The sequence below is a fragment of the Oncorhynchus kisutch genome, linkage group LG21 (genome assembly GCF_002021735.2).
Source record: "Oncorhynchus kisutch isolate 150728-3 linkage group LG21, Okis_V2, whole genome shotgun sequence".
Lineage (NCBI taxonomy): Eukaryota > Metazoa > Chordata > Actinopteri > Salmoniformes > Salmonidae > Oncorhynchus > Oncorhynchus kisutch.
The window spans coordinates 9,581,958-9,606,306 of record NC_034194.2 but is presented as its reverse complement, the minus strand read 5'-3'; the positions used below and the strand labels follow the sequence as shown (position 1 = coordinate 9,606,306).

Below are 24,349 nucleotides of genomic sequence, written 5' to 3'. Positions count from 1 at the left end.
ATCTTACCTCATTTGCACTCACTGTGTATAGACTTTTTTTTGCTATCTTTTTTTCTACTGTATTATTGACTGTATGTTTTGTTTATTCCATGTGTATTCCATGTGTTGTTGTATTTGTCAAATTGCTATGCTTTATCTTGGCCAGGTCGCAGTTGCAAATGAGAACTTGTTCTCAACTAGCTTACCTGGCTAAATAAAGGTGAAATAAATGTCATAGTTTTAACGTCTTCCCTATTATTCTCCAATGTAGAAAATAGAAAACAATTAAGAAAAACCCATGAATGAGTAGGTGTGTCCATACTTTTGACTGGTACTGTACATAGAGCAGCAGTCTCTAAAGTGCAGGGTAGAGTACCAGATGGTAGCCGGCTAGTGACAGTGTATAAGTTGGAAGGCAGGTACCGGCCAGCGGCCGGCTAGTGATGACTGCTCAACAGTCTGACGGCCTGAAGATAGAAGCTGTTTTTCAGTTTTGATATTCCTGTATTGTCTCCGTCTGTTAGATGGTAGTAGGGCAAACAGGCCGTGGCTCAGGTGTCTGAGGTCCTTGATGATCTCATTGGCATTGGTGATGGGTTGGGCTAACTGCACCATCCTCTGTAGAGTCCTGTGATTAAGGGGGTGCAGTTATCGTACCAGGCATGGATACATCCCGACAGAATGCTCTCGATGGTGCATCTGTAGAAGTTCTTTAACCTTTGAGGTTGAATAGAGCCTGTTGCGCCTTCTTCACTACGGTGTTGGTGTGGGGGGACCATTTCAGGCCCTCAAGGATGTAAACATCGAGGCATTTTAAACTGTTGACCCTCTCCACTGTGGCCCCATCGATTTGGAGGTGGGCGTGCTCTCTCTGCTGTCTCCTGTAGTCCATGATCAGCTCCTTAATTTTGTTGACATTAAGGGAGAGGTTATTTTCGTGGCACCACTCCACCAGGGCTCTCACTTCCTCCCTGTAGGCTGTCTCAACATTTTTGGTGATCAGGTCTACCACTTCGGTGTTGTCAGCAAACTTGATGATTGCTTTGGAGTCCGCAGCCACACAGTCATGGATGAACAGGGAGTACAGGAGGGGCTGAGCACGCACCCCTGTGGGGCCCTCGTGTCGAGGATCGGCGTGGTGGAGGAGTTGTTATCTACTTTTTCGACCTGGGGTTTCCTGGCAGGATAGGGAAGGAGCAGTGCAATTGCGATTGCATAGTCCCTGGATCTGTTGGGGCGGTATGCAAATTGAAGTGGGTTTAGAGTGTAACAGAGTATGTTGCTGCAATCCCTTATGTCTCTCTGAAAGGATATCATCGCCCTGACCTCATCTACGTTATTGTCCAGGGCCTTAACATTAGTGAGTAATATACTCGGAAGCGGTGGATGGTTTGCTCGCCACCTGAAACTGACTAGAACCACAGCTCTCCTCCCACTCCTCTGGTGTCGTTCTTTTGGTGGAGTACATGTGATGCTCAGGCTACCTCAGGAAATCCAAACAAGCAATGTAATAGCTGCCAAGGTTAGGGTGAGTTGTGACACAATGTTAGAACTATCCCAAGTGAGATGTGGGTGCAGTGATTTGAAGCATACAAAGTTGTAGGCCAACAATGGAGTATGCATGTGTACATGTTTCACAACTGAGAATCTGACTGAAAATGCTTCCTATGTGTACGTTGGCATGCACGCACGCAGACAATTATTGTTTTAGTTGTTGTACTGTATAACTTACAAAGTCAAGTGTGAAAACAAACACAATATAACAATGATTGGTGTAGTTCAGTTGTTTGCATAACAACAGTTTTGTTTCATTAGACTTCAACTGAAAAAATGTTTTCATAAGGTTTGTGAGTTAAGTAGTTTCTTGGTTAAGAATAGTGCCACAATGTGTTAAAAATGACAATGGTCTTCTGATTGGCAAAGACTGGGGAGTTTTTGAGGATGAAAAGAAATGGGATGTAGCTAAGCAGAGGCTAAATCCTAGAGTAAAACCTGCTTCAGTCTGCTTTACACCAGACACCGGGAGAGGAATTCACCTTTCAGTAGGATAACCTACAACACAAATCCAAATCTACACTGGGTTTGCTTACCAAGAAGACAGTGACGAAGTTACAGTTTTTAATTAAACTGGTTGAAAATCTATGGCAAGACTTGAAAATTGCTGGCTAGCTATGATCTCCAATACCTTCACAGAGCTTAAAGAATTTTGAAAAGAATAATGGGTGAATATTGCACAGTACAGGTGTAAAAAGCACTAATGAGATTTACAGCTCAGCTGTAAGGTGTTTCTAACATATACTCAGGGAGTGAATAATTATATATTAGTATATTAGTATATATTATATATATTAGTGTTTGTTTTATTTTTCATTAATCAAAAAACAATCTTCCACTTTGACATTAGAGAATTCTGTGTAGTACGTTGACAAAAAATTATAATTACATTTTAATCGCACTTTCTAACACAATAACATTTGAAGAAATCCAAGGAGGGTGTAGACTTTCTATAGGCACTAAAACCACTTGGCTAAACAGGCAAAATAAATGATTAGGTAGAAACACTTGTTCATTGACTTACTGAAATTATTCTCTTGTAATTGTAGGCTATTTGCTGATAGATTATTTTCAATATTATTGCAACAGTAGGCCTACCTACTCAATAACATCATATGGGGTTACTCACCACAATCCATTGAATAATAAGAACTGTTCATCATTAGCCGCAGGAAGGGGGATGTTGGAATTATATCAAATTATGTAATTACTCCTCTCTGTTCAGATATAAAGGAAATCCTTGAAAATACTACACTAGATAACATAATTTAGCCACATGTGCATTGTTTTGTCACATCATTAAGTGCATTTTGATTGTATTATTATTTTATTATATTTTATTTAACTATTTAAAATACATACTGATGTCCCACCAGGCAACAATTACATACTGTAATTCAAAATTCAAAAGGTAATCGCAAATCTGAGCTATCTTTGTTGCAGGTTCATGGAAACAGTTGAATAAGATTGAGAAAAAAGAAGAAACCCACACACTGCTTTTGCCTTGAGGCCGATACGTAGGGCTTGGTGGGGAGCGGTGATACTAGCAAGAGCAGTGTGCGGGTTTCTTATTTTTTCTCAACAATTCACCAAGCTGTTGAACAATACTGTGATGAACTAAGATTTTAACTTTCACTTTGGTTACCATTATCGCCCAATCAGAATATAGAAAAATTAAAAAAGAAATGTTGGTATTAAATTTCCAACTTCTATACTTTATTAAGAAAATTTGATTAATAACTCCAACTCAAAGAAATGGTAATCTTCAAATCAATCTGAAGTGATTGAATCAAAAAGAGTTTCAATTTAAAATCTGTTAAACATTCATAGTACCATCTCATGATGTTTCAAACAAATCTCATTTCTCTATAACATAAATATTATTCAGTAAATCATTAACTTGTGATCCATATGACCCTCACCAAAGACGCTCTATCTGCTTGAAGATGTGCATTCCCAGTTGACAAAACGTGCCATGTGACATCATAATGATGTAGGTTTCTGGTTATAAATTGGTTTCCTGGTTGAGGAGATAAACAGATTTAAACCAAGTAAAGATATAATTTTTCATAACGTCAAGACATCATATTTAGGTTTTTATGACAGCCAGATGTAGACATATTTTTCTGGATGCGAAAAAGGCATTTAAAAATCTATTTCAACCAACTGAACCAAAGACAAAAGACATCCGAACCAATACCCTGTGTAGTTCAAATGAAACAGCTGTAGCTTTTTGGATTTGTGCTTCGTCTTGGATGACACACACACGTTGAACACCGGCATATGGTAAGTTAATTCATATGAAAATACATATACATTTTAATATGAATTTGACGATGCAAATTTGAAGCAAATTCTAAGCCTACAAAACAAGGATCCCAGAAGTAAAAATGTGTGTCACTTTCATAGGGTATTACAAATCTCCCTTAGACAATATTTAAGAGCATTACACCTATAAGAATAAATTATTTAGGTACCAAAAAATCAGGTGAGTAAGCATAAATTCCAGTGCCTTAAAGCACACAATAATGTTATAAAGTGCAGCAGTAAATTAGACTGTCTACTACAGTATACACAGTGAGCCCAAATGCTCTCAGTAAAACCCTATCATGAAAACATAAAACAAATGAATAACAAACATACAGTAAATCAATTATATGGATGTAAAAAAAGCTTTAGAAAGAAAATTACAATACTTTTGACAAAATATGATAGGTCTTGAGGATTGAGAGAAAGATACAGTAAGTAACTAAAGCAGATCAAAAGTGTTCAGCTTGAAACTGAACTTCAGTTACAGACTCAAGACAGAGTCGACTGAGTTTTTAGAATACTTTAACTGAAATATACCTTCTTCCCTAGTAACTACGTTGGTTAAAAACTGTATTCATATGAGAAATATATTTACATTTATTTTATTGATGACTACTGGGAGTTTTTATTGATGATTACTGAGAGTAACACTTCTATATATCTCTTGTGATATATTGAAGTGATAATATTATTTGTAAAAAATAATAGTATCACTTCACCAAACATAAAATCAAGTGTGGCTTATGATGCACAGTTTCTTAAAATGAATAATCCTCGCTTTCACATAAAAATATGTCTCTCATAGTGCAATGTCCTCTTATCATTCAAACAATCTCCCAATATTGAAGATCATGAACTTCAACCTTAAATACGGCAAAATGTGAAAGGATGCTGAAAATATAGTAAAGATATAGTCCAAGGGTCAAAACTTCGGCCTATTCTTGTTTTTCAAAAAATCAGTGACATTAATCGATCACTTAAGTGCCAGTGCAAAACTAATCACCACAGGACAGTGATCCCATGAGGACTGTTAGTTGAGCGCTCTTGGTTTAGTCCATCTAAAATAGTGCCACAGTCCTTCCATGTGGTAGAGAGGAGGTGGGGCTTGGTTTTATATGCATTGCATCCTCCAGGCCTCTATATGGAGCTTCGCCTCTTGCTGTGTCTTAGTCTGTATGGGGTGAGACTGTGCAGGCCCGTGGACACAGAGCTGATGGCAGAGTGGGGATGGTGCATGCTGCAGATGCAGCCGTTGGAGTGAAGCGGGTGGAGGGGGTCGGAGGAAAAGGCCTCCCCCTGCTCCATGTATGTGTCCGAGGTGGACAGGTCCCGGGGGATGATCATGGGGATAGAGTACTGCAGCTTCTCCCTACTCTTGTACCACAGGCAGGAGCACATGGACTGGAAGTGGAGCACCTCCGCATAGACGTTTCGCAGCCCCCTCCCTGCTCCCCCCACACCACTGTTCCCTGATCCTCCACCACACCCTGAGGCAGCTGAGGAGGAGGAGGGCAAGTCGGGGGTGCAGCGCATTTGGTTGTGCCCTCCGGCCTGGCCGTTTCGGGAGAGGAGGGCGCGCTGCTCAGCGTCCCGCTTCTCGTCCTCTGAGTTCATGGTCATGAAGCGCAGCACGACAAGGTTGAGGAAGGCTCCGATCACGGTCAGGCCAGTGAGAATGTAGATGAAGCAGAAGGCCACGTACTTGGGGTTGGTCTGTAGAGCGTGATCCTTCTGCAGTGCCACATAATCCCCGAAGCCGATAGTGGTGAGCGTGATGAAGCAGTAGTAGTAGGCGTGGAAGAAGCTCCATCCCTCGAAGAAGGAGAAGGAGAGTGCTCCAATGCACAGCGTGCTCATGCAGGAGATGAAGCCAATGGCCACCATGTTGACCATGGAGACCTCAGTGCGCCGCATGCCAAGGCACTTCTTCAGGCGGTGCAGCAGGTAGCGCACCAGGGTGTTGATGCGCTCGCCCAGGCTCTGGAACATGACCAGGGTGAGAGGGATGCCCAGCAGGGCGTAGAGCATGCAGAACACCTTGCCTCCATCCGTGCTGGGGGCCGCATGGCCGTACCCTAAGACAGAGAGAGACAGCAGTAGAGAGTCAGTGGGGTGGAACAGACAAAATGAAGTCAGTTGAGGTATTCAATTGAGTTTGTTGAGTTACTTTGTTTAGTGAGTGAGCGAGTTAGTTGAGTTAGTTAGTCAGTCGCGTTAGTTGAGTTTCTTCTATAGTTGTTAGTCTTTTGAGTTAGTCAGTTAGTTGAGTTACTTAGTTGAGTTACTTAGTCAATTGAATTAGGGATGAAGGTCAATGGTGCCACAGTTTTGAAATTCAACACAATTTAATATTCCTCATTTTGAGGGGCTCCAGATAGGATTTTGGCAAGGGAGTTATGAATGTGCAGCAGTAGTGGTGAGAATGGTGAGAATGGTTCAGTGTTGATGTTGTGTGGGGGAGAAAGGCCTTCAATTATTCATAACGAGTCAGTCTCTCTGGGGTTTGGCAAGTATAGACCACTAAGGACAGTTGCTTCTAATTAGCCCCTTACATTGTTTTGGGTGAGATGCACTTGCTGTCAATATGAATGCTCGCTCTTATTGAAGGAAGATCAGTTAAGGGTATTCTTTTTTTTTTCTGCTAGGTGTATTGTACACGGTTTGTATCATATTAATTACAGTACACAGATACTGCATAATGGAAACAAAATGTATTCGGTATGCTAGGGTGTTACCTGGCCAACTGAACAGGCTTTGACATGATTGATCAAGGGAAAGAAAGGACAAAGACTGTCTAAAAAATAGAGACACCAAATTTAAGCAGAAAGCCCAACTTCAGAAGGCCAAGCAATAATGAAATATGATTTTACGATTAGCGCAATTCTTTCAAAACTTAACATTTTTTTAAACGGGATGATATGAGATGAAAAACAGGTTTTAGTGATCTTGCACTTACTGATAGAGCCACTTAAAACCACTTGGAATGATAGAATAAAGGGTTTTTCAACACTTCACAGCAGTTCTGAAGAAAGCACTCATTCCATGGGTACACCAGCTGAGCTGACCAAGCTGATAAACCCACTGAACGAGTGATCTGCCATGCACCCTGGCACATTTCAGGTGAAATATCATTTGGGCTGAAAAATCTAGCTTTAACCGATTTTTCAAAAGTGCAGCCAACCTCAATCCCACACACACCCCGTCCCACACACGTGTACTTTAACATGGTGCGGCGGACCAGTTGCATGCAAGATCCTTGCAACCCGGTGTCAGGTAACAATGGTGCCAGAAAAGACTGTTTAATTGTTTGCTGTTTGATTTAATTTCAAGGGCTCTGGTTTTATTGTCACACCAACCTATGTGGTTAACTCATCTGTCTCGCTGAAGGCAAATTAATTTTAAATCTCACCCGCCGCACTGCCTTGAAAGGGTAAGCTGTCCTGGGCTTGGCTCTTCCTCTCCGAAGTGAGAAGAAATAACATCCTGACGACACTTAGCTAGTTCTAGTTTAATCTACTAAAGCATTCATCTTCCTATCCTGAGACGTTTCATGTTATTTTCAGAGGAGTTTTCCATCTCTATCTTTCTTCACCTTGTCCTATAGGGCAGATTAAGATGCTTTACGGTGTCCTACACTAACATACTTTTAAGACAATTTACAGCATATATCTCTTCATCCACAGTGCTTACGAGGACACAAATGTGGCAGGAGATTTACTGCCTCGATTCTTATTTTCAACCTCCTTCAATATTTCTGTCTCTCATATCTCTCTCATATATCTCTCATCTCCCCCTCTCTCTCGCTCTCTCTCTCTCTTCCATCTCCCCCTCTCTCTTTGTCTCGCTCTCTCTCTCCCCCTCTCTCTCTCTCTCTCTCTCTCTCTCTCTCTCTCTCTCTCTCAATCTTAAAATTATCAACTTTAGTTTATATACAAGCATCATGAAACACTATGAATTCATTTGGGGAAAATCTGTTTTTTACTACGTTTTCCATCTTGTTTCTTACTTGACAGACTCCGTGAAATGATGACCTCTTCCTAAATATATACAAAAAAATGTTGTGTATGGTTTCCTCGAAACAAGGGTGTGTCTCAATTTACCCCTTTGGCTCAAATTATCGCACTCTCCACTATAAATTGTGAAGATTAGCTGATATTGGATAAATACAGACCAAATTGAAGTGTCTTGGGTTTCTTTACGTGTCCTATAGTCTTGTGAAGATAGGGGGGTGACTGGGACAGGTAATGTAATAATCCATAACGTTTTTTAAGGAAAAAGTTTTGTAAAAGTTGCACCTTACATCGGATAATCTTGAAACATTCTATTTCAACCTAACTTTCATTCATGTTTTATCTGGTTTTTAATTGGTTTCTCTGTTCATTTTCATTATCCCTTTTCAGCGTTATGATATCCATAACATCCATAATGGTTGTGGATGTGATGGATATTAATGTATCATATCTTAGCTTCAGAAGATTGTGTATCCACCACATTTTGTGTGCTTGTTCTGGTATGTATTCTTTAGACCTGTCGTTCTCAACTGGCTTTGCCTGGGGACCCAAATTTGACAATGACAATTGAGTCGCGACCCAATATTATGGACTGTTGACGATTACATTTTGTAATGTTGTATTGCAGCTGCCTTCTTGGGCAGGCTTCACTTGCAAAATAGACTGTCTCATGGGTCTACTATTACGGTATTAAAGAAAGTGATTACACAGCCATATTAACGGAGAAAATATTTATTATAAATTCAAGAGAATAAGCCATTTTAATTAGGAGACGAGTTCAGGAGTGGGGTTTAATACATTATCAGACTCAGAACATGACATCAAAACCAGTCCAATAATGTTAATGAACAGTAACACGTACCAGTCCAATAATGTTAATGAACAGTAACACGTACCAGTCCAATAATGTTAATGAAAAGTAACACGTACCAGTCCAATAATGTTAATGAACAGTAACAGGAACCAGTCCAATAATGTTAATGAACAGTAACACGTACCAGTCCAATAATGTTAAGAAACAGTAACACGTACCAGTCCAATAATGTTAATGAAAAGTAACACGTACCAGTCCAATAATGTTAATGAACAGTAACAGGAACCAGTCCAATAATGTTAATGAACAGTAACACGTACCAGTCCAATAATGTTAAGAAACAGTAACACGTACCAGTCCAATAATGTTAATAAACAGTAACACGTACCAGTCCAATAATGTTAATGAACAGTAACAGGAACCAGTCCAATAATGTTAATGAACAGTAACAGGAACCAGTCCAATAATGTTAATAAACAGTAACACGTACCAGTCCAATAATGTTAATAAACAGTAACACGTACCAGTTTCTAAAATAGAAAAAACAGCAATCATTAGGAATTCTTAATCATCAATTACCATGTGAAAAGTTTCACAACCATAACGTTTTTAAAATAGTGTATGTTTTTAACCAGTAATATAAATGTCTGAATTAATTAACAATAATTAACTTAGTGAACAATAACTCAATAACATGTTAATTGTATTGTGTTTGTGTGCGCGTGCGCGCGTGTGGCTTATCAGTGAGAAAGCTGGGGGTGTTGCTTCAGTTTGATACGTTTATGGAAGTCTGGGGTGATGGTTGACAGGACAACTCGGAGGTCATGCTCGCTGTCCAGTTTGTTTCTGCTTTTAGTTTTCAGCATGGCCATAGCAGAGAAGCCACTTTCACACAAATAGGTAGTGCTGAACGGTAGCATGATTCTGATTGTATGACAGGCGAGAGCAGGATACTCTCCCACTAAACTGCACCAGAACTGTGGCAGTGTCATTCCCGAGTTGCGCATGCTCAGTCCGCGATCAATCGACAGCTCCACCAGCTGATCCTCTTCATTGCTTGGCAACGTGACGCTTCCCAGCTCCACTCGAAAGGCGTCCCGTGTCCAGTCGTCATGTCCAGTTCTCCTCCTGGAAGTAGTTGCAAAACCTTCCCTGCAGCTTGACATGATGCTGTTTAACGTATTTTTTTTTCACTGTGTCGCCGTGCGCTTTGTTGATCAGATTCTGAATATCGAAATCAGCTTTGGGAAACATGCCAATACTCTCGTTAGAAACATGATTTTGCCGAAACGTAAACTTCATCTGGAAGGCATCCACTTTGTCCCTCTGTTCAAATCGATTGTGCCCCTCCCTTGCATTGACACATTGAGCGAATTCAGATGATCAAAAATATCTGCCAGGTAGGAAACCTGTGCGAGCCATTCCTTCCAAGTCCGAATGGAGCTAGCCATTTCAACAGTACTGATGTGCGGTAAAGCGGGAAAGCGCACCGACGCTTGTGTGTAGCCGTAACGTTGTGAAAGTCAGCAACAATATGCGCTGAGGCCGTATCCTTTCAAAATAAAAGTGACACTGAGGGGCAGTGTTTTTACAGCTAATGCCGGTCTGCCTGAGGCTGATGCCGTGCAGGTGTTTGTACACATGCATATACACACACTCTCATTCAAAAACGCACATACACGGACACACGCACATGTAAATAGTGCCAGACATGCACTCAAACATATACAGTTGGCACTGCTGTTATGATTTTAGTTGTCCTTGATGTCCTTTGTTTTTTTTGCATTGTTCTTTTCTGTTTTCCTTTGGGATCTTGGAGGGTTTGGTCCCGGTTTTTGGCATTGAATCATGTATCACATAGAATCATGTAGTAACCAAAAAAGTGTTAAACAAATCCAAATAGATTTTATATGTGCGATTATTCAAAGTAGCCACCCTTTGCCTTCATGACAGCTTTGCACACTCTTGGCATTCTCTCAACCAGCTTCATGAGGTAGTCACCTGGAATGCATTTCAATTAACAGGTGTGCCTTGTCAAAAGTTAAATTGTGTAATTTCTTAATGCATTTGGGCCAATCAGTTGTGTTGTGACAAGGTATGGGTGGTATACAAAAGATAGCCCTGTTTGGTAAAATACCAAATCCCATATTATGGCAAGAACAGCTCAAATAAGCAAAGAGAAACGACAGTCCATCAAGACATGAAGGTCAGTCAATCCGGAAACGTCGCAAAAACCATCCAGCACTATGATAAAACTGGCTCTCATGAGGACCGCCACAGGAAAGGAAGACCCAGAGTTACCTCTGCTGCAGAGGATAAGTTATCAGCCTCAGAAATTGCAGCCCAAATAAATGCTTCACAAGTTCAAGTAACAGACACCTCAACATCAACTGTTCAGAGGAGACTGAGTGAATTAGGCCTTCATGGTCAAATTGCTGCGTAGGAACCACTAGTAAAGGACACCAGTAAGAAGAAGAAGAGAACTTGCTTGGGCCAAGAAACATGAGCAATGGCCATTAGACCGGTGGAAATAGGTCCTTTGGTCTGATGAGTCCAAATTTGAGATTCTTGGTTCCAACCACTGTGCCTTTGTGAGATGCGGAGTTGGTGAACGGATGATCTCCGCTTGTGTGGTTCCCACCGTGAAGCATGGAGGAGGAGTTGTGATGGTGTGGGGGTGCTTTGCTGGTAACACTGTCTGTTATTTTTTTCGAATTCAATACACACTTAACTAGAATGGTTACCGTAGCATTCTGCAGCGATACGCCATACCATACCATCTGGTTTGCGGTTAGTGGGACTATCATTTCTTTTTCAACAGGACAACAGGACAATGACCCAAAACACACCTCCACTAAGGAGAGTGATGGAGTGCTGCATCAGATGACCTAGCCTCCACAATCAACTGACCTCAACCCAATTGAGATGGTTTGGGATGAGTTGGACTGCAGAGTGAAGGAAAGAAGCCAACAAGTGCTCAGCTTATTTGGGAACTCCTTCAAAACTGTTGAAAGGCAAGCGGTCCTTCACCCTACATATACAGTAAACTGTCAGCTATGGATGACTGTAGAACTGCTCTGTAAATGACTGTGCAGACCTAGGTTTTGTTAGTAAGTGCACTCTTTACTGCACACTGCACACAGTCCTTCAGCCTGGGTATATGATGATAGGACACTCTACTACTCTAACTGTACTCTCTACTCCAGGAGCCCCAGAAGTTAGTTTGGAGAGGCCCATGTGACAACACAATACTGCCCTTTACCCCGTGTCCCCTCACCACGACCTGATGACTTTGCCTTCCTGAGTCAGGATGTGTCAGTTTCTCTGGCCGGCACGCAGTTGTTCCTCCAGGGGCCACTCACATTGTTCAAAATGATTAGAGTCACTGGGAGAGGAAAAGTGTACCATCACCCTCTATGGCAGGTAAGGAGTCCACTCAGGGCCGTGCACTGACCTTTTCAGGGGGCAGGTGCTCAAAATGAAAAAAATAATATGAAGACTTTCATAATTAATTAAACACTAACTGCCTCTGAACATTGATAATTTTTTAACATAGGCCTATTTATTTCTGCAATAACACACTCACTCATCACAAATTATTCGTAATCTTCTAACTCATGCTATACACTGTGTCCAAAATATTAAGAACACCTTCCTAATATTGAGTTACACCCCCCCCCCCCTTCCTCTTTTTGCCCCCAGAACAACTTCAATTCATTGGGGCATGGACTCTACAAGTTGCACAGTGGTCTAAGAATCCGGAGTGGCGCAGTGGTCTAAGGCACTGCATCTCATGGAAGAGGTGTTACTGCAGTCCTTGGTTTGAATCCAGGCTGCATAACATCTGGCTGTGATTGGGAGTTCCATAGGGCGGCGCACAATTGGCAAAGCGTCGTCTGGGTTTGGCCGTCATTGTATATAAGAATTTATTCTTAATTGACTTGCCTAGTTAAATAAAGGTTAAATAAAAATGCAAGGTGTTGAAGGTGTTCCACAGGGATGCTGGCCCATGTTGACTCCAATTCCTCCCACAGTTGTGTCAGGTTGGCTGGATGTCCTTACACACAGGAAACTTTTGAGTGTGAAAGACCCAGCAGATTTGCAATTCTTGACACAAACTGGTGTTCCTGGCACGTACTACTATACCCTGTTCAAAGGCACTAAAATATTTTCTTGCCAATTCACCCTCTGAATGGCACACGTACACAATCCATGTCTCAAGGCATAAAAATCCTTCTTTAAACCTCTTAAGGAACAGACACTTTTTCATTTTTTTTGTTGCCTAAACCAACATACCCAAATCTACCTGCGAATAGCTCAGGACCTGAAGAAAGGTTTTACATATTTTTGATACCATTTGAAAGGAAACTCTTTGAAGTTTGTGAAAATATGAAATTAATGTAGGAGAATATAACACATTAGATCTGGTAAATGATAATATAAACAAAAAAAACATGCATTTTTTTTTTCTCCATCTTTGAAATGCAAGAGAAAGGCCATACATTCAGATAGGAGTTGAGGTGTAATCTAGATTTTGGTCACCAGATGGCAGCAGTGTGTGTGCAACGTTTCAGACTGATCCAGTGAAGAATTACATTACTGCACGATATTTTGTATCAAGTTTTGCTGGTGTTTGCCCAAATGTGCCGAATTGGTCAATTGACACATTTTCAAATACATAAATGTAGAGAACATACAAAAATGCTATGGTAATAAAACATGTAAGTTTTCACACTCCCAGGAGTGTCATACATGATGAATCATTAGCTTATACATGAACTTTCACACATCTAGATGGCTGGGTGGGGTGGGTGTGGAGCCAAAGACAGCAGTGGGTTCAAACTGTAGACCCCAGATCCTACATTTTAACATAAAAATAGATTTTATCAAACAAAACGATGCTACATTTTATCTCTGGGACCCTCAGGAGGACAAATCAGAGCAAGATTACTGAATGTAAGTACATTATTTATCTTCAGAGGTGAATGTATCAAACCAGTTGCCGTGATAAAAGTGCTTTGCTGTTGTGCACTCTCCTCAAACAATAGCATTGTATTCTTTCATTATAATAGCTACTATTAATTGGGTACCACAGTTAGATTAACAATAATTGAAGCTTTCTGCCCATATAAGACATGTCTATGTCCCAAAAAGTTGGCTTTTGTATACAATAAATAAAGTTGTTCTATTATGATGATTCAGCCTCATAGAAGTTCATTAACAAACTTTACAGTTTAGTGTGTAGGCTAGGTGAAAGATTTTGTGAGGACAACACTAATATTTGTCATACATGGGGCAGCAGAGAAAAACTAAAAAAAGTAACCCATCAGATAGGCAAAGAATTAAAAAATCAAATCAAATCAAATGTATTTGTCACATACACATGGTTAGCAGATGTTAATGCGAGTGTAGCGAAATGCTTGTGCTTCTAGGTTCCGACAATGCAGTAATAACCAACGAGTAATCTAACCTAACAATTCCAAAATGACTACCTTATACACACAAGTGTAAAGGGATAAAGAATATGTACATAAAGATATTATAAAGCATTTTAACAAGACCCACTAGCAGTATTGTATTGAGTGTTTGATTCAGACAACGGCAGCAATAACAGTTTAAGTCTGCCTACCATGTTATCCTTAACCCCCCAAGGCCTGAACATAGTCTAGACCATAGAGGGACTTTGGTCGTTGTGCAATCTCTCCCTCAAAAAAATGTGTTCACAATTTTGAATCCCCCATATTCATTTTATCAGGCCTTTGCTCGGCTTTACGCAGCTTTGAGCCATATTAACCTTTACACAGATTTTCAAAATTAAATTCCTGATATCTTCCAAATGTTTTTCTTACAAAACCTGTAGCAGGGTTTTAAACAATATGATCTATGTTCGGTCACCTTCATGGCTGTGGCAGCCGGTTAAGTGGTAAGTGGTTCAGTCTTGTGTACAGATGAGAGTGTATAGACTAGTTTCCCTCATCGTGACGTGTGCTTTCAGAGGCACCCACCTGATGCAGTTAACCGTCTTGATTATCCTGATTAATTGGGTGGAGACAAAGAGGCTTTGAAAACACATCAAGGATGGCATAATGTGCCTGTTAGGGCCCCCTGTCTCTGTCATTATTACATTTCCATTGATTACAGAGCACATTTTGTTCTCGCCAAAGAGAAGAGGAACACCACCCATTTATCAACCTGCAGAGCACGTACAGTACATCACCTCGCAAATGGGCCAGGATTCACAAAGGGGGTGAATCTATCAAAGAAGGAATTTATGGAAAGGCTGAGGTGCAGTATAGACAGACCCATGTCTGGCAAAGAGCTGGAAATCAAAGAACCTTGGTCATGAGTTCAAGACAACATGAAATTGCAAGCATTAGGCAATGTCTAACAGGCCTTTCGTATGAGGTATTTTCACATGACAATGTAAACAACTGGGACTTGAAAAGGACTAACGGTATAAAGATTACGTAACAAGACATGATACCCACATCAGGGTTGGCGTTAATTCCAATTTAATTTGAAATTTTACTGAAATTCCTGAAATAACTCATGAAGTAGAGAATGTATGTTGAATTCAATTTGAATGGAATTTCAGTTAAGGTCAAATAAATAATCTTAAGAAATGAATTGCAATTCACTATTTTCAAAGTTAATGGAATTAACATGATATAATATAACATAATTTCACACATTACGACAAGAGAGACGACACAACCCTACATAAAGAGAGACCTAAGACGACAACATAGCATAGGCAGCAACATATGAAAACACAATTGACTACAGGATTTGTTTTAAAACATTTCAAGTTGTATTGAAATTGTGGCAGATTTGTGGAATTGTTGGGGATAATAATTCATTGGGATATGAATAATTGCAATTGACCTAACATTGGAATTGAGAGGAATTTTATTATATCTGAAGACAAGCTACAAGAGTAGGGGGACCATGACAGCAGAAGTGCCCTAGGTGGGGTCACGGACTCTGGGCTTCATCCCTTACTAGATGTCCTCTGACATCTGGAGCTCCCTGGAGACATGTGCAAGGCTGGATGCTGAATGTTAAACTGCCACAGCAGGAAGCAAAAAATAATCTGTGGGTGGTGGGTTCAACTATAGACATCAGATAGACTGTAAAACATGGGACACCTGTTGGTTCAAAAAGCAAAGAACATCTGCATCAATGACAATGGAGTTTGTTAGGAGGTCCCATAGCTTTGCGATGCTGCCAAACCATATTTGGCTAGCATAGTTTTCCAGCACTGATGGCCACATTAAACTAGTCTTGTCATATTCCAAGCAAACTGTGAAAATTCCCAGAACTTTATCTAAGATTCCACTTATTTTTTAAACTTATTTTGTACATAATGTTGCCGCTACCAAATATATGACCAAAAATAACTTCTGGACATCAGAATAGCGAATACTCACCAAGAACTAGAATAAACTTTTTCCTTTAATGAGTCTGACAAGAAGGATATACTGCTTTCCCGGGAACAGGCCCATATCCCCATAATTTGCGTGAAGAAAAGACGGAGGAAAAGGGGGCGCAGGTCGGGCTGCTAAAGGGTAGAGCTACCGCTTTCAAGGAGCAGGACTCTAACCCAGAAGCTTAGAAGAAATCCCGCTATGCCCTCTGACGAACCATCAATACAGGACTAAGATCGAATCGAAACGCTCATCGGATGTGGAAGGGCTTGCAAACTATTACAGACTACAAAGGGAAGCACAGCCGAGAGCTGCCCATTGACACGAACCTACCAGATGAGCTAAATAACTTCTATGCAAGTAACACTGAAACATGCATGAGAGCATCAGCTGTTCTGGACGACTGTGTGATCACGCTCTCCACAGCCGATGTGAGTAAGACCTTCAAACAAGTCAAAATTCACAAGGACGCAGGATCAGATGGATTACCAGGACAAGTACTCAGAGCATGCGCTGACCAACTGATCTCCCTGTCTGACTCTGTAATATCTACATGTTTCAAGCAGACCACCATAGTCCCTGTGCCCAAGAACACTAAGGTAACCTGCCTAAATGACTACCGACCGGTAGCACTCACGTCTGTAGCCTTGAAATGCTTTGAAAGGCTGGTCATGGCTCACATCAACACCATTATCCCAGAAACCCTAGACCCACTCCAATTTGCATACCACACCAACAGATCCACAGATGATGCAATCTCTATTGCACTCCACACTGCCCTTTCACATCTGGACAAAAGGAACACCTATGTGAGAAGGCTGCTCATTGACTATAGCTCAGTGTTCATCACCATAATGCCCTCAAAGCTCATCACTTAGCTAAGGACCCTGGGACTAAACACCTCCCTCTGCAACTGGATCCTGGACTTCCTGACGGGCCGCCCCCAGGTGGTAAGGGTAGATAACAACACATCCACCACGCTGATCCTCAACACAGGGAACCCTCAGGGGTGCGTGCTCTACCCCCTCCTGTACTCCCTTTTCACTCATGACTGCAAGGCCAGTCACGAATCCAACACCATCATTACATTTGCTGATGACACAACAGTGGTAGGCCTGATCACCGACAAAGATGAGACAGCCTATAGGGAGGTCAGAGACCTGACCTTGTGATGCCAGGACAACAACCTCTTCCTCAAAGGAACTGATCGTGGACTACAGGAAAAGGCGGGCCGAACAGGCCCCCATTAACATCGGGGCTGTAGTGGAGAGGGTTGAGAGTTTCAAGTTCCTTGGTGTCCACGTCACCAACAAACTATCATGTGCAAACACACCAAGACAGTTGTGAAGAGGGCACTACAAAACCTTTTCCCCCTCAAGAGACTGAAAAGATTTGGCATGGGTCCCCAGAACTTCAAAAAGTTCTACAGCTGCACCATTGAAAGCATCCTGACCGGTTGCATCACTGCCTGGTATGGCAACTGCTCGGCATCTGACTGTAAGGCACTTTAACAGCTTCTACCCCCAAGCCATAAGACTGCTGAACAATTAATCAAATGGCCACCGGACTATTTACATTGACCCCACCCCCGATAGTTTTGTACCTTGCTGCTATCTCAACCAATCTGTACCCCCGCACACTGACTCGGTATCGGTATCCCCTGTATATAGACTCGTTATTGTTGTGTTATTGAGTTACTTTTTATAATTTTTTGCTTTAGTTTATTTGGTAAATATTTTCCTAACTCTTCTTGAACTTCTCTGTTGGTTAAGGACTTGTAAGTAAGCATTTCACGATAAGGTCTACACTTGTTGTATTCTGCGCACGTGACAAAGGAAGTTAATTTGATTTGATTAAGTTCTAGTTAGCGTTGTATTAAATATTAGGATTATGTTAAAATAATGTAGAGAAATAGAAATGGTTGTAAGAAAATATTACGAGAACATTCTGCTAATGTTGATGGAGATGTTATTTGAAACACCCATAAAAACAAGCAGGGAATATTCCCACCATGCTCGCATAAAGTGTGATGTTATGACATGAGTATTCCAAAAACGATCCATAAACATTCTTCAGCAATCATGTCTGGATTCAATTAAACTGGTTTGGAGAAAACGTTACTGGAACATTCTGCTAATATTAAAGCTAGAATCCTTAATTGAAACCATAACAAAGCGGTTGCCCTACCACAGTTTTGGTGAAAATCTGGAGAAATCTCAATCAAATTCATAGACAGAGCTATGGATGGAAGGACTAACTATTTAGGATATCAAAATCATAGTTTTAACCATGTTTTAATTTAAAGCTACAGAGTTTGTTTACATTTACATTGTTTACAAACATTGGAGTAAAACAAGCTTACCTTTTGGGTTCTGATGGGAAACGACCATTGAACGAAGCTCATTGTAACGATGGGTGAGGAGTCAAACGCAGAGAGCAAAGTAAACGGGGGAAAAAACGCTTTAATGTCCTTAACAAAGTAACAGGTCCAAACACGGGTGAATGCCCTAAAACACAGGTGCAAAACAAACCCAAAAACCTAGTTACACATACCCGGACAGCGAAAACCCAAACCGACGATACACCACAAACACAACAATAAATGATGACGTGAATTTACAAAACCGAAACAGTACCGTTTGGCCCAAACACTCACACGGAAACAAACACCCACAAACCAAAAGTGAACAGGCGGGAGACTCCGGCATCGCCGGAGTGAAGGGCGATTGCGGCATCGCCTGGCTGACGGCTCTGGCGGCTCCTGGCTGACTGGCGGCTATGGCGGCTCCTGGCTAACTGCCGGCTCTGGCGGCTCCTGGCTGACTGGCGGCTCAGGACAGACGGGAGATTCTGGCGGCTCAAGACAAACGGGAGACTCTGGCGGCTCAGGACAGACGGGAGACTCTGGCGGCTCAGGACAGACGGGAGACTCTGGCGGCTCAGGACAAACGGGAGACTCTGGCGGCTCAGGACAGACGGGAGACTCTGGCGGCTCAGGACAGACGGGAGACTCTGGCGGCTCAGGACAGACGGGAGACTCTGGCGGCTCAGGATAGACGGGAGACTCTGGCGGCTCAGGACAGACGGGAGACTCTGGCGGCGCTGGGCAGGAGGAAGACTCTGACAGCACTGGGCAGGCAGAAGCACCTGTAGGAAGAAGACGGAGAGACAGCCTGGTGCGGGGGGCTGCCACCGGAGGGCTGGTGCGTGGAGGTGGCACCGGATAGACCGGACCGTGCAGGCGCACTGGAGCTTTTGAGCACCGAGCCTGCCCAACCTTACCTGGTTGAACGCTCCCCGTAGCCAGGCCAGTGTGGCGAGGTGGAATATCCCGCACTGAGCTGTGCTGGCGAACCAGGGACACCATGCGTAAGGCTGGTGCCATGTACGCCGGCCCGAGGAGACGCATTGGAGACCAGATGCGTAGAGCCGGCTTCATGGCACCTGGCTCGATGCCCACTCTAGCCCGGACGATACGAGGAGCTGGAATGTACCGCACCGGGCTATGCACACGCACCGGTGACACCGTACGCTCCACCACATACCAACTCCCCGTGCTCTCCGGTAAGCACGGGGTGTTGGCTCAGGTCTCCTACCTGACTTAGCCACACTCCCCGTGTGCAACCCCGGCAATTCATTTTTGGGGCTGCCTCTCGGGCTTCCGTCCGTGCTGCCGTGCTGACTCCATTCGCCGGTAATCCCTCCTCAGACTGCTCCAGAGAATCCCAGGTGGGCTCCGGCACGCTTTAACTTTCCGACTGATGTCTTGAGATGTTGCTTGAATATATTCACACACTTTTCAATCCTCATGAAGCCATCTATTTTGTGAAGTGCACCAGCCCCTCATGCAGCAAAGGACCCCCACAACATGATGCTGCCACCCCCGTGCTTCACGGTTGGGATGGAGTTCTTCGGCTTACAAACCTCCCCCTTTTTCCTCCAAATGGTCATTATGGTCAAACAGTTCTATTTGTGTTTCATCAGACCAGAGGACATTTCTCCAAAAAGTACGATCTTTGTTCCCATGTGCAGTTGCAAACCATAGTTTGACTTTTCTATGGAGGTTTTGGAGCAGTGGCTTCTTCCTTGCTGATCGGCCTTAAGATTATGTTGATATAAGACTCGTTTCACTGTGGATATAGATACTTTTGCTGTTGTTCTGGGATTGATTTGCACTTTTCACACCAAATTACCTTCATCTCAAGGAGACAGAACTTGTCTCCTTCCTGAGCGGTATGACAGCTGCGTGGTCCCATGGTGTTTATACTTGCGTACTATTGTTTGTACAGATGAACGTGGTACCTTCAGGCATTTGCATCCTAGGATGAACCAGATTTGTGGAGGTCTACAATTTTTTTTCTGAGGTCTTGGCTGATTTCTTTAGATTTTTTTCCCATGATGTCAAGCGAAGAGTTACTAAGTTTGAAGGTAGGCCTTTAAATATATTATCCACAGGTACACCTCCAATTGACTCAATTGGTGTCAATTAGCCTGTCAGAAGCTTCTAAAGCCATGACATAATTTTCTGGAATTTTCCAAGTTGTTCAACGGCACAGTCAGCTCAGTGTATATAAACTTCTGACCCACTGGAATTGTGATACAGTGAATTATAATTGAAATCATCTGTCTGTAAACAAATGTTGGAAAAATGACTTGTGTCATGCACAAGGTAGATGTCCTAACCGACTTGCCAAAACTAATGTTTGTTAACAAGAAGTTTGTGGAGTGGTTGAAAAACGAGATTTAACTTCCGAAATTCCGATTTAACTTCCCACTAACTGTACATGATCAGGTGCATCCTCTTTCCAGTGCTGCTGAAATGTTTTGGTACAATTCCCCAAATCTGTGCCTCGATACAATCCTGTCTCGGAGCTCTAAGGACAATTCTTTTGATCTCATAGCTTGGTGTTTGCTCTGACATGCACTGTCAACTGTGGTACAGTATATATACAGGTGTGTGCCTTTCCAAATCATGTATAATCAATTTAATTTACCACCGGTGGATGATGAATGGAAATAGGATGCACCTGATCTCAATTTTGAGTCTCATAGCAAAATGTGTGAAGACTTATATAAATAAGGTATTTCTGTATTTCTTTATTTTTATAAATTAGCAAAAATTGCTTTGTCATTATGGGTTATTGTATCTAGATTGATGAGAAAAAACATTAATTTAATCAATTTTGGAATAAGGCTGTAACGTGTGAAAATGTGGAAAAAGTCAAAGGGTCTGAGTACTTTCTGAATTCACTGTATATAGTTTTTTTGTGGTGTGGGTTTTATATAAGCCTTTGGGCTTCCAACCACACCTGCACACCGTTTACATTTGATTTGTTTTTATCTGTATTATTGTCTATCACTTTTTTTCTTTGGTGCAAATAAATGCTACATTTTTAAAGAGTATAAAACATGTGTTCTGGGACCGTTCTTGCAACATCAGGTGAATGTTTTTTGCACCCTAAAAGAAATGTGTAAATATCCACGAATCTGGACAGTTTTTATGTTTAGGAAACGTATTGTTTGTGAAGTTCACACCAGACTGTTTCCACAACCAAATAAAACATGCTGGATACATTAAAGAACAGACCAAATGTCTTCTGGGAATGTTCTTGCAACATCAGGTGAATATTTTAAACAAACATTGTATTTTTAGAAACATAACATAACCCCCCAGACTGTCAGTTACCCCGCTACCAGCGGCGCTTCTCCCCAATCTACCACGGCTTCCCAAGTTACCCTGAGCCAAGGAGACAGCCCAGCACATGGTGCAGCATGTCTTCCAGATCCATGGACTTCTGGGGGACATGGTCTACGAACGTGGTCCTCAGTTCTCGTCCTGGTTCTGGTAGGCATTCTGCACCCTCATTACGGTGTTGGCCAGCCTGTCTTCCGGTTTTCACCCCCAGTCTAACGGCCAGTCGGCATGAGCCAATAAGGACCTGGCGACTGTTCTTCATTGCCTCATCTCCGCCAACCCCACCATCTGGAGCCAGCAACTCGTGTGAGTGGAATACACCCACAACACCATTCCCTGCTCGGCTACTGGTCTCTCGCCTTTCGAGTGTTCCATGGGATATCAGCCCCCACGCTCTTCCCTGAGGAAGAGGAAGAGGTCAGCATACCCTCGGCCCAGATGTTCGTCAGTCGCTGTCGCTGTACCTGGAAGAGAGCCCGGTAAACTCTCCTCAAGACCACCTCCAGGTATCGCCGACAGGCGGACCGCCACCGGATCACTGCTCCCCGCTATAGTCTCGGGCAAAGGGTATGGCCGTCCACTTGAGATCTGCCCCTCTGGGTAGAGTGTCTTGTAAACTTTCCCCCATTTTATCGGCTCTTTTCCCATCTCTAAGATTCTTAAGCCCCTCTGCTGTTCCTCTTCTGTTGCCCCGAACTCTCTGTATACATCCCACCTTTCATGTGTCTAGGATTAAACCTCTGTCTCACAGCCCTTTGTATCCTGTTTCCAGGCCCACCCCTCTCCTGTCTCATCGACAGCCATCCGGCGTACGCGGTGAGGCGCCTCCTGAGTGTTCGACCTCTGGGCAGGGGATTCCAGTACCTGGTTGACTGGGTTATGGACAAGAGGAGGGTTGCTGGGCCCCGCTAGGAATATGCTGGACCCAGCCCTCATCGCTGAGTTCTGCCGCCGGCACCCTGTTCAACCAGGTATGTGCCCGGGGCGCCAGGTGGCTCCGCTAGAGGGGGAGGGGTGGTACTGTCACACCCTGATCTGTTTCACCTGTCTCATGCTTGTCTCCTCCTCCCAGCAGGTGTCTCCCATTTTATACCTTCGTTTTCTGTTTGTCTGTTGCCGGTTCGTCTTGTCCGTGAAGTCCTAACAGCGTGTTCCTTTGGTTCATGTGCTCTAGTTTTTGTTTTACTTAGTCTTCCCAGTTCTGACCTTTCTGCCTGTCCTGACCATCATCATGCCTGCCGTCCTGTATCTGCCTGACTCTGATTTGGATTATCACTCTTTGCCTGCCTTGACTTACCTTTTGCCTGCCCCTTGTACTATAGTAAACTCTGAGACTCGTAAAATCCGCCTCCTGTGTCTGCATCTGGGTCATATCCTGAGTTCTGATACTAACACCAAACGACTCCCTGATTGTTTATTCATGCACTCCAACACGGCGCTGGCCCATCACTCTCGCCATCTCTCTTCCCCCTCCCCTTCTCTCCATTAGCCCAGCGAGCTTTTGCCCTATAAGAGACCCCCGCAACACAGCTGCTCTCACAGGGTTCTCCAGTGGTGTCCACATCTGCACTGTGAGACCAAGAATGCTGGGAATTACATTTTGTTGGAATAATAATTACATTTGACAATGAAAGTGTTTAATAATGTATCCTGAGTGAAAAAATGTTTTACTAACTTTTACTGGCTTCGTTAATTTTCAATCAGCTAAAAGAGGAAATTTTTTTTTTGGTGAGGGTAAAAAAAAGCATTTTTGAAGAAGAGTATCTAAAACATTTATTATGTGATATAATTTTAATCTAGAGCACTTCTACAGTGGGGCCACAATGATCAGGACTAAACGTTGACATTAATATTTATTTCATTCATTCAGTTGATTTTTTGATTAACTGAAATTGCAGGATATCATTGGCCTTCATATTGATATCGGTTGATCATATTGATATCGGTTGATAATGGTGTAACGACCCTAGCCTGTTATGAAAGCATCCTGGGTTCCATCCCTGTTTAGGACAATACTCACACTCTGTTCGCTACAATGACAAAAAAATATGATAGTGTATTCAATTGCCAATATTCTGCCACTCGAACATGTGAAAATGTGTGGATCATGACATGGACCACGACAATATTTTGATAAATATCAAAGTTATATATGAAATTCCATGCCATGTCAGTTTTGGGATCAGACATAACGGCTAACTGGCCAGCTACACCGGACACCTACCTTTTGCGGAGTGTGAGTCACCCATATTCATTTCTATGAAAGCTGGGTGTAGGCACTTTCGCTACATGAAAATCTTGCGCAGCGCAACAAAAAAATAATATTTTTGTTTCTATTTTCAAGATTTCAACATGCAACTCATGACCAAGAACATTAGGACAAAGTAGCTTGCTCTCTGCCCATGCCAGCAAAAAGTTACTCTTCCGGTGTAGGAAATAGAAAGCCTTTACTGTTTTCTCGATGTCCTTATGTAAGAAAATAGTGGTTATCAGAACACCCAGAATTTCCATATCGGCACATCTCTAAACAAAATAATTAAGCCATCAATTGTGGATCCCA

The 24,349-nt window shown here is 42.4% G+C and overlaps 1 protein-coding gene across 1 annotated transcript in view; it reads right to left on the bottom strand.

Annotated features, from left to right (window-relative positions):
• Positions 1–2,392: 2,392 nt before the first annotated feature.
• Positions 2,393–24,349, bottom strand: part of LOC109866685 (potassium channel subfamily K member 3-like) — a 60,169-nt gene continuing 38,212 nt past the window's right edge. Inside the window, exon 2 of the mRNA XM_020455471.2 lies at positions 2,393–5,918. Coding sequence (XP_020311060.1) covers positions 4,981–5,918 — 938 coding nt within the window. The 3' untranslated portion in view covers positions 2,393–4,980. The remainder of the gene's footprint in view (positions 5,919–24,349) is intronic.